Here is a 16,984-nt window from a genome sequence, read left to right as displayed (position 1 = left end):
AAAAAAAAAACTTTCTATACAGTAGCGGTGATGATTTCAAGGATGACGGTCGGAGGCGATGGTCTGAAAGTGAGAGGTGAAAGGTTTTTAAAAAAAATAAGTGATTGAGATCGTATAGATTCTTTAGGTTTAGTTGTTTTTGTGTGTATTATTTATTAACCGATTGCAGTATATAAATAATAAACTAAGGTACATTACATTGCAACTAAGTTGTATTGTACGACAATTTTAGAGTACGTAAGTAGAGAATATAAATTTACGTAAACTCAACGGAAGCATATAATATATTCGTTACATAAATTTTACAAAAGTAGGTGCTTACTATAAGGACTGAAATTAAATGTATTTTATCTGACGAGTATTTAAATCAAAGTGTCCATAGATTTAATTGATAGTATTTTAATTTTATTTAACACTTATTCATTATTACTAAATTAGAAATTTTGGCTAATTTGGTGAGATAATTAAAAAATGGACTAATTTTTTGAGACATAATTTTATATAGCATTATTATTGTTATTATTATTATTTTTATTATTTTATTTTCTAGACAATTATGGGTGTGTTTGTCTGAAGGATTTTGATAAATTTTTATAATTCACATAAAAATTTTTTTTTCAAAAATATCAAATCAAACATCTATTTTTTATTTTTTATATTATACTAAAAATCAATTTTACATTTAAAACATCACATCAATCCATATTCATATAACATCATACAACTATTTCAATTCAAATATTTTATTATTCAAATCTCAATCCAAAATCCAAACCCCCAAACACACCTTATATTGTTTGCAGTTATTTTTGAGGTTTTTATAATTTATTATCCATACCTCTCAATACAACAGTCTTTTTACTATTTTTTTTTTTGTCCTAAAACAATGGTCTCATTTTCATAAATAACTATTATCACCAGTATATCAAAAAAATTATTTATCTTTACTTACTTTTGGGGTGGAGACTAATATTTTTATTAAAATGAAAATTAAATATATCTTTTTGACAATAAAAAAATATAAGTTTAAACTACAAATATAGTAACAATATTTATTTATATTAAATATGATAACTATTTCAATTTAAGATTTGAATATCGGAAACAATAACACATTTTTTTTTAATATTATTTAAATGTAATTGGCTCGAAGAAATAATTGTGAGGGTCAATTTCTTCCTAAAATGAGGAGTCCATCATGCGATGAAAGAAGCGCATCGGCGGAAACGCAACGACGACGACGACGCCGCCCTCACAAAGATTTCTTCCGGTGTGCCGCCCTTGTCCTCCCCTACCTAACCCCTACCGAACTAGCCTCCGTTTCCTTGACCTGCAAAACCCTGCGCCAAATCTCCAAATCCATAACTCTCGGAAGAATCTCCAACTCTTCCAGAGGGTTCGAGACCGTTCCAACCCCATTCCTGAACCCCACAGCCAAAGCCAACGCACACCCGTACTCCTACTTTCTCTACACCCCGACCCAGACCCTCCCCGTAAGTCCGGATACCCGCCAGTCCTGGGGCTCCAGCGATGGTCCGCGGGTAGAGGGTCGACCCGACCCGTTTCTGTTCCGGGTCGAGGGTGCTATCGGGTGCGATTGCGAGACGTGCAGAAGTGGCGATGGCTGCCCGTGCTCCGGGGAATGTGGACCTAGCTGTAAATGTGGGTCGGGCTGTGAAAATCGGGCGAGTCAGGGCGGAATCACGGCCAGGTTGAAGATCGTGAGAGATGAGAGGAAAGGGTGGGGTTTGTATGCTGCTCAGTCCATTCCTTGCGGACGATTCGTCTGCGAGTATGCAGGTAAGCACCGTACGAATTACAATTTACTCATTACGATTAATTTGCAGTAAGATTATATATCGATTTCAATTGCGAATTCGCATTATTGATTTCATTCAGTGATTTTTGAACCTAAATTCATGTTCAGAAAATATATTACTAATATTTTGTATGAAGGGAACAGGAGGCTTGTAGGTACTTGAATGAATTTTTCTGTGAATTCTTCCTCCTATTTGAAAATCGTTGTTTGCTTTGCTTGAATTCAGTTAGTCGATTTTGTTTTTAGGGTAAATTATATTGCACACACATTTATGTTTGATGAAAAAAATGTGAAGTTTGGATACCTTTTTTCTTGTTAAAAAATAACAATAACTAAGCATCGCAAGCTTACTATCCAAATGATTTTTGAAGATTTACATTTTCTTAATATTTTTTGGACAAGAATCACAAGATTGGGAATGGAAAACAGTTGTTAACATCAAATATTTTTACCTTGTGTTTTTTAGGAATGAACTGTTGAATTAAAGTTTTCACAATGTTTATTCTTATATGATATAAGATCATGTGTACGATAGACACATAATCCTTAAAAATTTATAATATAAATTTGATCTCATTTCTTCAATAAAATTGGAGAAATAAGCCATCAATCTTATTTATTTTATTTCTCTTTACTACAAAAAAAAAAGAAAAAAAATTCTAGGGTGTGTTTGTTCGTGGGTTTTAGTTTTTGGGTTTGGATTTTGAATAGTAAAAAATTGAATTTGAATAGTAGTTTGATGTGATATTTTGAATGTAAAATAAATTTGTTGTATAATATAATAAAAAAAGAAAAGTAATTATTTGATGTGATATTTTTGAAAGAAAAAAAGAATTTGAATAGTAAAAATTTGTAGTAAAATCCACAAAAGAACACAACTCTAATAAAAATTTGGCAATCTTTCATTTGCGTAATAAGTATGTGATTGTTAGCCGTCGTTACTTTTGAAGAAAAATGGCACACTATACAAGATTTTACAGTAACACGAGAAAGTATTATGCTATAAATAAAAGTATAAAACACATGATGTTTTTATATAACACGTAGTGTATTATGCAATTTACCTTTGTTTTTAATCAAATTGGTCATCAAACCAAGTAGAATGAATGATGCTCTCGACGAGTTTCTTGACAGATCTAAGGATTTGAACACATCATCAACATTGGATTGGATTGGATTGGATTGCATTGCATTGTTGTCAATCTAAATTAGTTGGTTGCAGGTGAGCTTTTATCAACAAAAGAAGCCCGTAGAAGGCAACAGATGTACGACAAACAACGTCACTCAGCAGCAGCTACAGCTTCTTCACTTCTGGTGGTAAAGGAGCATCTTCCATCAGGAACAGCATGCATGAGGATCAATATCGACGCCACAAGAACTGGGAATGTTAGCAGGTACATTAACCATTCTTGTGATGGCGGGAATCTGGACACGGTGATTCTAAGAAGTTCTGGAGCCCTACTGCCCCGCATTTGCTTCTTTACATCCAGAGATGTCGGAGAAGACGAGGAACTGAGTTTCAGCTATGGTGACGTAAGTCTCAATCCGAATGGGCAGCCGTGTTTGTGCGGTAGCGCTGCATGTACCGGCATCCTGCCTTCTGAACATACCTGAAAATTGAATTAATCTAATGTAAGTTTGTGATGGCTGGCTGGCTGGCTAATTAATATTGTTCTGGCAGCCAGTTATTATGCATCTGTGGATTATTGTGTCTGAATTTCTTGATTCTGGATTTGAATTTTTTGTCTTTCTTCTTTTTTGTGTTTCTACGATTAAACTCTATTCAGGAATACATATATAAATCAATGAAGGTCTAGGAATGGCATTAGTATAGCACAGCCAGAGCTATGAAACACAGTTTATTGATTAAAGAAGAGCACAACCACAGCTAGCATGCATGGGCGTGGGTATTACTATAGTTAGGTGTCGGATCGCTCCTCCTCAAATATCTTCCTATCATCCTAACAGTAACAATTTCTTGATATTCTTAAGAATTTTGCTAGGACAATGTCATTACATTAGCACAAAAGCACACTAAGGTACCCTATTTATTATAAGTTTTGCTCTCCCTAAAAAGTGATAATTAAGGTACCCTATTTATAAATACAATGATAGGATTCAGTCTAAATCTATCTATTACCAACCAAAGTCTTTCTATTACAAGATAAACATATACTAGGTCAATACTATAGGATAAATATCGGTTACAACCTGTCGGATAAACTGGATTTAGTCATGGTATTCTAGTTCTTTTTTAGAGTTCCAAATGTTCTAGAAGAGTCCAAGAGCCTCCGCGACTCGGCTTGCCTCTTTACCCCTCTCAATCACAATTTTAGCCCGAGACACACTCCCCGATTTGAGCTTGTCATTGCCCTTAATGTCTCAAAGTCTCAAACAAGATTTTCGAACTTAAATAAGTTCTTGGTTGTCTCCCAATTTGTCTGGGACTCAAACAATCCACGCAACTTGACCAAGCACTTTACCAAAGGTGCTCCATTCTTTTAGTGTATAATTTTGTCGGCTAAGATTTCTTCGTCTACTTAGTTATATGATGTTTGTATGCCAAGCGGGGGCCTTGTCGACTCATTTCGGCTTGGGTCCTGAGTGTAATTGAGATACGGCTTCAACAAGCTCACATGGAGCACAAGGTGAGTTTTATTAGTGTTTTGAGTAGTTCCACCTTGTATGCTACCTCTCCAACTTTCTTTAGTATCGGGAATGTGTCCTCATATGTCCACATTACGCCTTTGTATACCCCTTAAAGATGGCCGTTTGGATATAAATTTACGAATACTAAGTCTCTTCTTGAACTATTGCAACATCCATCTCCGGTTAGTCCCCTCCCCCCCCCCCCCCCCCCCCCACTAGTATGCTCCTACACCCTATGGACTTCACTAACCTAACGATATAATTTACAGAGATACTCTCTCACATCCATTCTGGTATGAGCAATGACCAGAGCAGTCCCATAGGTGGATGATTCTCTTATATGCCTTACTAGCATATGAGGCATGTCCATACATACTCCTTTACATACTTCTTATCTATGGTCAATAATAGCACTCTCGAAGAAGGGCTATAGTACATTGCACACTTGGGTATCCCGCATACTTGAGGTTGTGATACTTCCGTAAGATATCTTGTCTTAAGCTTTCCCAATCCGGCATGTACATCAGCTAGCTTTTTTCATGACCAAGCTATCTTCCAATGAAAAATTTATTGTCTTCCCTTCCTTGAATAGGTCAAGCATGGCATACGTTAACTCATCATGCACCAATCCCTTGCATATTCGATCAACATTGTCCCCGTCAACATAGCACATAGCCGCTACTCTATGGTTAAAGATGTTTGTTGCAACATTAGTCTTTCCAAGTCAATACTCAATCTCTAATTTGATTTTTGCAAGAAAATCAAGCCACCGTGCTTGTTTACCCGTTAGCTTCTTCTAAGATTGGAAATAACTTACAACCGGATTGCATGTGATAATCATGTAAGATATATTCTCATACAATGCACCACTGCAAGCATTTTTTTTTTTTAATTGTTGGTTGGTCATTCCTTCTTTGCATTTATCAATTTGTAACTCTTTTATGCCACTGGGTGTCTCTCTTGCATGAGTACACCGTCTACGGCTATGTTTGAAGTGCATTTTACCACCTTTAATGGTTTTAAGAAGTCGGAAAGCATGAGTACCGGGATATCACTTGACATTCTTTTATCCACTCTCACTTTTCTTTCGCAACATGTCCATCAAAAGTATCTCCATAGTCAAATAGCCTTTGACAAATTGCCTACAGTAATTTGCCAGGCCAAGGATAGATCACACCGCTGTTAGTGACTTAGTGCCTACCACTTGATCTTTTTTAGCTCCATGTATATCCTCTGATCACCGATAAATTGTTCCAAGAATCCTACCTATCATAGGCCAAACTCACACTTGTCATTTCTCATATAGTGATTGACTTGTAGAGCTTAAAAAACCTTTCATAAGTCTTATATATGATTTGCCGAATTTTAACTATACAACATAATACCATCCAAATATTCTACGACAAAGCTGTCAAGGAACTCTCTCAACATATCTTGCATCAGGATTAGAAAGTCGTAAGGGCGTCTTTCAAGCCAAAGGGTATGACATTAAACTAATAGGACCCATACCACATGATGAATGTTTTTTTAGGTTCGTCACTGTTTCGTATCCACACTTGATAATACTATTTTCGAATGTCCACTTTGGATAACACTTTTGTTGGTTATAAATGTTGAAAATTTTGACTGTTTGAAGCTAATCCAAAAAATCTCTCGATAAATAAATTATGTTGACCCGTTTCTTAGCCCATTCCCTTTACCTAAACCCAAGCCCATTTCCAAACCCATTGATACAGGGCCTGTGTGGTTGGGGGTTAAAAGGATAGTTAAGTGGTTTTGGGGTGTGTTTGTTTGGGAGAATTAAATTTTAAATATATTATTTATTCTATTTTTTTTTAAAAAAAATATCAAATCAAACACTTATTTTTCATATTTTATATTATACTAAAAATTAATTTTATATTTAAAACATTACATCAACCCCTATTCATATCATATCATAAATAACGGTTCAAATTCAAAATTTTTATTATTAAAATTCTAACTCAAAATTCAAACCCCTACAAACACACCCCGAGAGAGAAACCCTACAAACACACCCCGAGAGAGAAACCGCGTGAGACGTGAGACACAGAGGAAAACCAAGATAGAGGGAGAGGGAGGGAAAAGAATCACGAGTGATTGTTTCCGGTGAGAGTAAAAGTCTTAGAGTGAGAGCTGGCCTCCACCTTGCGGCTTGGTTATTATAGTCCATATGGCGCACCTGGATGCCGAAACATGTTGTCCATTCGCTGGAGAGTTGAATATTCGAAGCCCCAAGAAGATCGGTGAAAGAATCGGAGTTGCGTTGTCGCTAGAGAAGAACCCTTACCGGAGCTGTTGGCTGGACGCTTAAGGAAGATGACCGGAGAAATCGCCGGAGTAGTTCGTCATTGTTCGCCGAAGGACATCCACTGCCCCAGTCGCTGCTCGTCGTCGCCGATTGAAGTTGTCGATGTCTGTATCGAATTTGGAGTTTCCCAAATGCAGAATGAAGAAGACGAACAGGGGGTTGAATTGCTTTCTTCAATTCACAGCATTGTTTGTTTGGGTTTTTATTAATGTGCCAGAAATTCCAGTATTTAGCCTTAATATAAATTATTGTTTTCAATTTCGATCCGATTTGTGGTGGCAGGCCTCTCAGAAACTCACTTCGCATGATATTCTCAAACTTTTTGAATTGTTGATGAACACGATTATATTCGGTTCAAATTTTTGTTACATCCACATCAATGTTTTTCATTAGTGTTTCAACGATGAAACAAAACTAATTAAACTTATCTGTAATGAATTTTTTATATTACAATTTAAATATAAAATTTTTTATTTTAATCGAACCAATATTGATTTTTTTTTTCCTAAATATCATATTCTTTCCATTTTTGGCTCTGTCTTTTATTTTAGATTTTTCTCAATCCTTTACTTCTACAACATAAATAGATGTTAATGTCGCAGTGTTTCAATGCTTAACCTAAATTGGATCAACAAATTCATAAAACTTATTTTGTTTCAACGACAATTCACGTGCAAGTGCATGATTTGTAGGTTATATATGTTTGCTATATACAAGAAAGGTAGGGGATTGAGGTTTTGTAGGACGATTCAATAGCAGCCAATGACATAAATTAGACAATGTAATCAATCAAAAATACAATTCCATAATGGCTATTTTTTTTACCGCTTAGCTCAAAGTATAATTTTTACTATTTTATTTTTACTATTTTTCTTTTGTTTTTTTTAAAAAATAATCATAAAATACTTTTATTTTTTACTTAAATTACAAAAAAAACAAATGAAAAAATGTCAAAAAAACTTACACACTTTCACGGCATTAATGGCATTAATAAAATAATAATATTTCGTAATCTATTACAAAACCCCAAAATACCCTTTGATTTAGAAGAGAGGGGGTATTAAAAACAATACAAGGGGAGCAACAAAGATTAAATAATACAAAGAGAGGATCAACCAAGAATGCAAATGACTGGACAATTCGACAACAAAGAGAGAGAAACGGCACGTCATAATAATAATAAATAGCATAACAATAAAGGCTCTAAGACTATTATTAGCCAATTTAGAATAAAATCAGATCATAAAAACACAATTACTCACAGATTACTAGAAAGAAATAAAAACTTCAAATTCAACAAATCCTAATGTCTAACTCAAGCCATAACAAGAAGCAGTAGTTGAATAACTAGAGTCCAATACCTAGGAGAAACACAAACCAAACCAAACCAAACCCAACCCAAGGAACATGCCATAAGGAGATGACTGGAAAATGGCAACAGCAACAACTCAACTGCAGCAGCTAGACAATGACGACAATGGCAGGTTGCTGTAGCAACAAGGGCACAACCAAAAGAAGACAATGCAATGCAATCGCCCAGCAGCTTATAATGAAAAGGCAAAGCATAAAAACAAATGATGCTTGCCTTATTTTCAGCCTTTGTCCACAATTTCCACTGGGATGATAGGAATGGACTCCCACCATTCCCTCAACCGTCGATTACCCTTCTCACTCTGCAGCTGCTTCCCAAAGAAGAAACACAGCACCATTGCTATCACAATGAACTTTAAAGGAACCATCGCCAGTACGGCCGCCAAAAATGTCATAACCATCATCACCCTATTCGTGTGCTGCAAAACACAATACCATGGGTACCAAATTGTTTACCCCATTAAAATTAAAGGTTCAACTTATCTACCTTAATCACTTGCAATAAACATGCTGAAATCAAATTATTGATATTAGAATGTAATCGTGTAACAATCAATATATACATATATACCTTTGGGGCTTTTGAGATTAGTACTGACCATATCTTAAGTACTGTTATGTTCACAAGCTGCATTATTTCGTGTATACTTCTCAGCGCATGTTGGGCGGACACAATGCTCTCTATGGTAACCTGATCGGGTCCACTCTGTATACAAATTTTTTCATGCTCTTCTGGAATCATCTTCTGTCTTGTCCACAGCATATTAGCAACCCCACACAACAAGAAGGCAGAAAAAGACAAGCCGACCAGCTCTCTGTATTGCAAAAGGATATTCAAGAATCACTACGCATTAGCAGAGCTTATTACACACGTCAGTATTGGCACATACTTGTAAATGATTCCCAGAGTTGCAATCATCACAATACAAGTTGTCCCAGGCTGTTCCCACGTAAAAATTCTTCGAGCAAAGGGTACTACTATTCTCAAAAGTGGTTTCAGCAGCCCCTGCATGCATTCAACATTCAAGCACTGAATCAAAATGCAGGCAGTCCTAAATTAAAATCGATATTTTACAGCTAGGAAGTATTATAAATCATGCAAAGGATGTTATTAGATTTTCATGGCTCCTACGTACCAAAAGAACTTGGGCACTCTCGCTTATACCTTCCTCTTTTATGCTCACAGCAGTAGCTTTTGCCATGTCCATTTCTTTTCCTTCCTCCCGCGCTCTGTTCACAGCGCTTTCCAAAGACGAAATATTTTCGGGGCGGACAATTTCACTGTTGTTGGCATTGATCTCTTGAGTGTCGTCCACAAAAGGAATAGAAGCTCGGGAAATATTAAAGTTGTTGAGAATTGAAGTTGCAGTGCATGGGTGTCGAGTAGTTAAGTTGTTTAGAGTCTGGGCAAGCTCCTGCAATACATAGTCCCCCTTGGGCAATTCGTCCAGCAACACAAATATCAGAAAGTTTTTGGGCTCCGGAGGCGAAATTCTAAGCATTTCTCTTGCTGCATGAAGTCTAATTATCCCCAAAATGGTCCTTGCATGCATCTCCCACATTTCAACTGATTCGACCTTGAACTTCGACAAGAACCGATGTAGTAACATAACCTCCTTTATAAGAGCCAGCCAATGATCACGTCTTGTGGAGCTAGTCATCTCCGGAAATTCTAAGACAACAGCTTCTTGCCTAGAATGTTCCCCAAGAGCAGATACACATTAATCTGTTATAGTTGTCGGCCTGAAATACCTCAGCTTTAAACAGTAAAAATAATAAAATTTCTTGAAATTACAGTTAGGTTGTGGAAATTTTTTTTTTTTTTTTCCGATACTACTGTGAAATAATCACATGTAAAAATACAGGAACATATCCAAGTTGCATACTTACAAATCGGAAGCTTCATAAACTATAGCTTTGTCAAAGAGTGGAGCACCCCAAGGGCCTGTTGCTGCGGGTTTCACGTTCTGCTCAGTATCCTTCGAAAGATCAAGTTTCATTGCATCTTCATACGATACAACACCCGATGCCTCAAAGTAAAGAGCATTGTTTGTCAGTGTCAACCTGCCTACAAAGATAGCAGTTATCTTAACACAATGAAACATTACATAGTTTCTAAAACTAAAGAATTGAAAATTGAAAGAGAAATATTTCAGACTGACCAGGCCAGCTTGTTCCTCCAATATGGCGCACGACTCGCTGTGAAGTTGGAGTTCCCTCGACGTGTAAGATAAATTCACCATCTGTTAGCTCTATCCCCTTTGGAGTTTCCTGATTATGCAAATGCTTCATGCATCTAACAAAAATCATGAAACATGTCATGCTTTCACTAAGCATTGTCTACTCATGGGAAACAGATTGCCTTATCCATACAACATGCATGTAAGAACGAAAGAAAATAGAATACAAAAGACTCTACATCGAATGAAATTTTCTTTCGCAATCTTTGCTAGATAATATGTTTCAATGCACTATAGGACCCATAATTATAAGAATTTCGAAAATGAGGATATGAATTGAAGAATATACTTGTGGATCTCTTTTAGAAACTTGTCATAAGCTGGATAGTGAAGGCGATTCCCTGTAGGAGAAGTCAATGTCTCAAAAGTAAACCTCCCATTGACGGTGTCGACAACCAATGGAACAGTGATTGCCAGCCATACAAATGCATCTGCACCAACACTGGGCTCTCCATCTACCTATCATACAAATACGAATATTAGCGCCTCATCACCCCAACCGTGCTATGAATTCCATCAATTCACTTCACTTACAAGTAGTGGCAAAAGATCAGAATAGAAAAGAGGAATATCGTCCTGAAACTCATCTGTTCCGCTCAAAACCAACTTCTCCTCTCTCTCTTTCCGAACAGATTCCTAAGAAAAATGAAGCTGATGAATTAAAGAGCATTACTAGGCATATAAAATCTATAGTGTTTTCTGATGCACAGGATTCTAATCTCTTGCTTGGAAATTCTTGCTTTTAATTGATATAATATATGTATTCTTGAAAATTTTGAAAAATGAATAGGTAAACATTCTAAAGTATAAGAAATTTTGTTCAGTATAGCCATTAATGATGCCGAATTCCCAGCAGAGTCCTAAACACGCGCACAAACAATGTATGCCTAAAATGAGGAAAATTTTTTGAGAAGACTGTAACTATGTATGCCTATATTCTGCTCAACCAAAATATAGAGAGAGATTGCTGACAGTGAGAGTATAAGATGCTTCCTGGGCAGAGGTGGGCATTTCCCAAGCAAGCATCATATCAAACGTGAATCTGCTAAATGAACCGTCACTAATAGTCTCATCCAGACCACCACATATCATGATTTTAACTGCTTTGGAGCAACAAAACTCCACTAATTTTCTGGAATACCCATCATCAGACTGAGGTAGAGCCTCCCACTCCTTGTCAAATTGTTCAATCAGTGCATCAACACAAGTATCAAGGTGCCTGCACCGACAAAATTCCTCACGAACACCATAAATTTAAAATCAGGCGTATTTACAACAAATTAAGCAGCACAGGAACAATAGAAGAATAAATAAAAAAAAATCCATGGAAATCTTAGATAGAAAGAAATTAAGCGAATGAATTACTACTACTACTGAGTACTGACCTAGCACATCTCCGAACGACGTCGTTGGCAATGGTGGAAAGATACTTCCTCTTCCTCTCCATATACCTATTACCTTCCATGCCTCTATTTCTCTGCGGGTAGTAGCATTGGGTTGGGTGTTGTGAAGAAGAAGGAGGAGGCGGCGGCGGCGGCGGCCAAAATGACTGACAGTGTCCATAGCCGTACGTCCGCGCGCCTCGTGGCGAACATGCACAACACCGCACCTTTAATTTAATTTAATCAATTTGTTGTCTTTCTACACTAGCTAGCTAAATAAATACTCAGGTGTGTTTACTTGTCACGTTTTTACATCTTATTTTATTATTTTAATTTTTTTTTTCAAAAATATTAAATCAACATTAAATTTTTATTTATTTTATTACACTAAAATATAATTTTAGTAAAATATTTGATTTGATATTTTTTTTAAAAAAAAAAGATGAATAGTATCTAATTTTCAAACACATTTAAATATAAGAATCGAATCTGAGACCTGACCCAACTCCCAAGCGATGAATATCTCACCACTTGATCTACAAGGTTGGACATATCGGCCTAGTTAGTTATTGTAACGTACGTATGCATTTTCAATTGCGTTCCCTTCTTCCTTCACTTACATCTATCTACATTATAATTGTGAAGTTTATCCAAATTGCCGTTAAAAGGCTATGCCTGTGAGTATTAGGCCAACTGCAATGGAAACATCAGCAATTCTTTTAAAAAGAAAATAAAATAAGAATAAAGATGTTGCTTTCCAGCGTTTCGAAAAAGAGAAGATTTTGATTAAATTGGGGCACATGATATTTATGTATATATATGATATATATTATATATGTTTTGTTTTTGTAATTTATATTGAATTTATTGTTATATTTAAATTTTGTAATATTTTTATAATTTATAATATTTTATATTATACAAAATGATACCAATATTAAACATATTTTATTAATTTAAATTTTAAAATATATAAATAAAAATATTATATAATTCTATTAACAAATCAATATTAATAAATTTAATTTAATTTATTAAATAAAATTTTAAAATTAAATTAAATAATAAATAATATAATTTTTCCCATAATTTTTTAATAAATCAAAATATTGGCAAATAATAATATAATATAATATAATAATTAATACTATAAATTAAAACTATAATTTAAAAATAATATATATATATAATATGAAAATAAAAATTTATTAAAAAATTAAGATAAGTATCTTTGTTGTCCGCTGACGTGGGAGAGAGAGAGAAAGTGACGTGGATAAGAAAAAGTAGCAGAGATACCCAAAAACGGATATATACGTTGCGAATGGTCTTAGAATAGTAATCGTAGGCTTTTCTAATTTTGGAAGTTACTATTCTATTCACAATATGTGTGTCCAATTTGTTCCGCCTACAACGCACTCCACTGTATCGCATTGTACGGCCTTTTATAGACAAAATTTATTTTGATTTGAAAAATCAAGTTCGTTCTATCTGAAAAATCTTAGGATCAATTTTGAGAAAAATCGGATCAATTGAACTTGAAATAGAAAAAACTAGTATCATATTCAAGTTGACCCAATAATCGAAAATATAAAAATTAAGTTAGATTTTGAATTTCAGCTTTAGAATAGACATGAAATTATTTTTTATTTTAATTTATAATATTTATATTATATCAAATAAAAACTACATAATTATAAAAAATGAAGAAAAAAGATAAACAATTTTAGGTTTGTATGTGACACCAAATATTTTATAAAATATAAACAAATATAAAATATTTTTAAGTTAAAAATTATAAACCCTAAGACCATGAATTTTTTTTTATTATAACAATTAAAAGAAATAAATTTAAATGTAAATGTAAAAAAATATATAATATAATATTAAATTAAATAATACTCTATCATTCCCATATATATATCAATTTACTTTATGCACGGAATTTAAAAAATTTTAGTATTATATTAAGATAAAATAGAAATAAATGTAAAAAAATTAAATTAACTCTATTAGTATTGTATGATATAAAGGTAATGATATTTGTGTAATATATTGTAAATTGGAAGGATATTTGTAATGTTAAGTAGATAGTACAATGAAATTGATATTTTATTATGAAACGCACCAAAATAAAAAAATGAATAGATAATTAAAAGAAAAATGAAGTAATATGTATTAATTATTTTTAATATTAAATATACTATTAATTTTAAAAATAAATACTCATTTAAACTACAATTATATATATATATTAATCATATTATATAACATATAACCGTTCTTCAGCATTTTTCGCTGGATAACGGTTCTTATGATATAATTTTTTTAATTAAATTTTATTGATGTAGCAAGCTACATAGATTAATATCAAACTTATTATTGTATAAGAACTAGCATTGAAGATGGTCTAATTACAACAAATAGTTCTACACTAGACAATTCGTTCAAAAATCAAATACTTATTTCTCTTATGTTAGTGTATTTAAGAAGAAATTATAAAGAAAAACACAAATACACAGTCACGCATGTTAATGGTCAAACTCGAAAATTAATTTGGAAATTCGATTTTTCTCCTAGGTTTTATACGGCGCTGAATCACACTTGCACAAGTATTAAAGTAGTTGGTTTGGAAAATTGATTAATCTAGCCGTTCATCTCTTTCAGTCAATTTTTGGATTTTTTTCATTTATTTCACCTTTTAATTTTTTTTCTTCTAAATATAACTTAATTTTAGTTAAGTTTAAAGATTTTGGATTTTTTTTTTTAAATTTTTAATGTGTAGACAATTTGCAATTTAGTTTTGATTTTTATGTTAAAAATAAATACTACAATCTCATACTAAAATTTTAAATGTTTGTTTTAAAAATACTACATTTCTTAATTTTTTGCATTAATAGAAAATGTTTATATAATATAATGAATATTAAGATAAAGTATTATCTAAAATTGTGTTTTATCTCTTTTAGTTGTAATTTTCTTAAATAAAATCTCTTTGTTTCATCGTATTTTTTTATAAAGTGTTTTCTTATTTCACTAGTTTCTTTTAAAGTCTCGAATTTAGTATAATTTTTATATTGAAATGCACAACCAACACAAACATTATTTACTATGGTGTGTATTGTTATAACTTGTAATAAAAAATTGGGGCGTAACCAACTGTGGCAAGCGACATTCTTTCTTTTGGCGCCTGAGCCATTCAGCTAGGCAGACGTCCACCTGTGACGAAACGATGATCCAGAAGTTCCAAGAATTGATCAAGTGTGGAGTTCTCAGCGGTTAGCTATTTATTGCCGGCCAACGACGACCGACTCATTTGAGTTGTGTCGATGCCTTCCAGCCGATAGCAAGGCCAGCAAGGAAGATCTGTGCTCGACTAATGGAGTCCTGCAGACGAGCGAGCAAACTGGGAGTTATGGCAGTTTCAACCATTCAACCAACTAACTATCTAACTGCCCAGCGGTTGCAACAACATTTCAACCCCCCAACTGCTGCTCTGTAACCGCTCAACTACCGCCAACTGTCGATCCAAAAATCTATAAAGAGGGCAAGATTTCTTGTATAATATATCATAGATCATACTGTGATACTCTACTTTTACTCTGTTCATTTTCCAAGAGCTCAAATCTTGTAAGGGAGTCTTCCTAGTTAGAGAAGGAAGTCGGGGGAGTGGAGATTCTCTCATCCCCTGACCATCCAGTTTTCAATTGCTTTCTAGATAGATTACAACTTTCTTTATTGCTTTGTTATAGCTTTATTAATGTGGAGTAATCACTTTTCTAGAAGTAATTCAATATCAAGATTTCTTCATTTTCAAACTCACTCCAAATTTCAAGTTTATATTTGATTGTTTAAATCTAGATTTTTACTCATTGTGGAAAGTGCATCAGAAAAATTGATTATCAAAGCTTAATTTTGCGTCGTATTCATTTAACATATTTTAGATAGTTCAACGTAAATATGTATGCGGGATCCTTGTCGACATGTTTAATTGTTGTTCGGAATTAAATTTTGATTAAACAAATGTGTCAGAAGGGTAAAACCACTAATAAAATAGATTACCAAAATAATTAATTAGACATAGACGGTTGTCTATCAGGTATCAGAAACGTATAGTGACAATAGTTTTTCTTACTTATAGTGTTTTGAATCTGGGTGTCATTGAAGCCTTGTTGTAAATCCGTAATAACAAGTACCATCGAGTCAAGAATCTGGTTTAATGAACTAGTATGATCACAATTCTTATTTCTATCGCGTCGCACTATACATATATGTTTCGCTATTTCACTCTCATCATCCGCTCATTCCATTCATGAGAATCTAGTCATTTTATTTTCACACAAATCACATACAAACACCTCTATCCATCCTCATCGTTGCTATTACCACCGCTCATTTATTCACTTTTGCTATCACTTACCGCTCGCCAACCATCACTCACATATACATATATACCGCTCATTGTCGCCTTTGCCGCTCCACGAACCAATGCACTCGCCGCTTGTGAACCATCGCTCCGCTCATTGACATTACGGCTCACTCATTACTGTTTCCTTTACCTTACTGCATTTTACTGCTTTTCGGCTGGCTCGCCAGTGAGCCAACTTTTATTGTTTTTTTCTAATTAGCCAGACTCAGTAAAATTTCTTGATTTTATTTCACGACTTAAAATCCTTGTGTTCGACTTGAAAACTCACCACTCAAATAGTATAAATCAATTATGATATAGTATTTTAGGATCTACAACAAAATAACTTTCATTAACTTCTATATCTGATCATTTACAATATGCAAATATGCAAGATTGTTTTAACCCATCAAAATCCCTATTTTCCAAAAGATAAACCATAATCATTCATCTTAATTTTAGTGGATCAGCATGTTTACGTTTTGGCGGTAGCGCCGGAGGATTAGCTACAGGGCCATGGGTGTTTCCCAGGACCACCACATAGGTTGGAAAAAGGACTCTTAGGTATTCGGCGATTGGGCACCCAACAACCATCCAAGTAATCTCCTACCATTCCTAGAAACCTTCAGCCGTCTCTGAGGTTATTTTGAAAGGGGTATAAGAATTGGGGGTGATATAGATAGAGAGCTGTCAATATAGGATTTTATTTGGTGCAGTCGGGCAAGGCCGTCTAGAGTAATGGAAATAAAGTGTGGTGGAGAGACTGAGCTTGTGAAACTTTGGCAA

At 34.2% G+C, this 16,984-nt stretch overlaps 2 protein-coding genes across 5 annotated transcripts; one reads left to right on the top strand and one right to left on the bottom strand.

The window, feature by feature from the left end:
• Positions 1 to 1,162: 1,162 nt before the first annotated feature.
• LOC127264685 (histone-lysine N-methyltransferase SUVR3) lies at positions 1,163 to 3,801 on the top strand. The gene is made up of 2 exons (XM_051294182.1): positions 1,163 to 1,800; positions 3,042 to 3,801. The coding sequence occupies exons 1-2, from the start codon at positions 1,185 to 1,187 to the stop codon at positions 3,431 to 3,433; spliced, it is 1,008 nt and encodes a 335-aa protein (XP_051150139.1). The 5' UTR covers positions 1,163 to 1,184; the 3' UTR covers positions 3,434 to 3,801.
• A 4,211-nt stretch (positions 3,802 to 8,012) lies between these two features.
• On the bottom strand, positions 8,013 to 12,041 carry LOC127265021 (uncharacterized). 4 transcript variants are annotated; one of them, XM_051294666.1, is made up of 10 exons: positions 11,797 to 12,039; positions 11,384 to 11,630; positions 10,946 to 11,047; positions 10,701 to 10,870; positions 10,334 to 10,467; positions 10,062 to 10,239; positions 9,308 to 9,863; positions 9,062 to 9,177; positions 8,743 to 8,986; positions 8,013 to 8,590 (listed from the first exon to the last, which is right to left on the bottom strand). In XM_051294666.1, exons 1-10 carry the CDS (start codon positions 11,874 to 11,876, stop codon positions 8,393 to 8,395), a joined length of 2,025 nt encoding a protein of 674 aa, XP_051150623.1. In that variant the 5' UTR covers positions 11,877 to 12,039; the 3' UTR covers positions 8,013 to 8,392. The 4 variants fall into 4 exon arrangements, with proteins under 4 accessions (XP_051150623.1, XP_051150624.1, XP_051150625.1 ...); XM_051294667.1 differs by having other exon boundaries at positions 11,384 to 11,647; positions 11,797 to 12,038; XM_051294668.1 differs by having other exon boundaries at positions 8,450 to 8,590; positions 8,771 to 8,986; positions 11,797 to 12,040.
• Between the last annotated feature and the right edge of the window lie 4,943 nt (positions 12,042 to 16,984).

Source organism: Andrographis paniculata, unplaced genomic scaffold (assembly GCF_009805555.1).
Source record: "Andrographis paniculata isolate CXL003 unplaced genomic scaffold, ASM980555v1 Contig71END, whole genome shotgun sequence".
NCBI lineage: Eukaryota > Viridiplantae > Streptophyta > Magnoliopsida > Lamiales > Acanthaceae > Andrographis > Andrographis paniculata.
The sequence above is the reverse complement of the archived record's forward strand: the minus strand, read 5'-3'. Positions and strand labels throughout refer to the sequence as shown.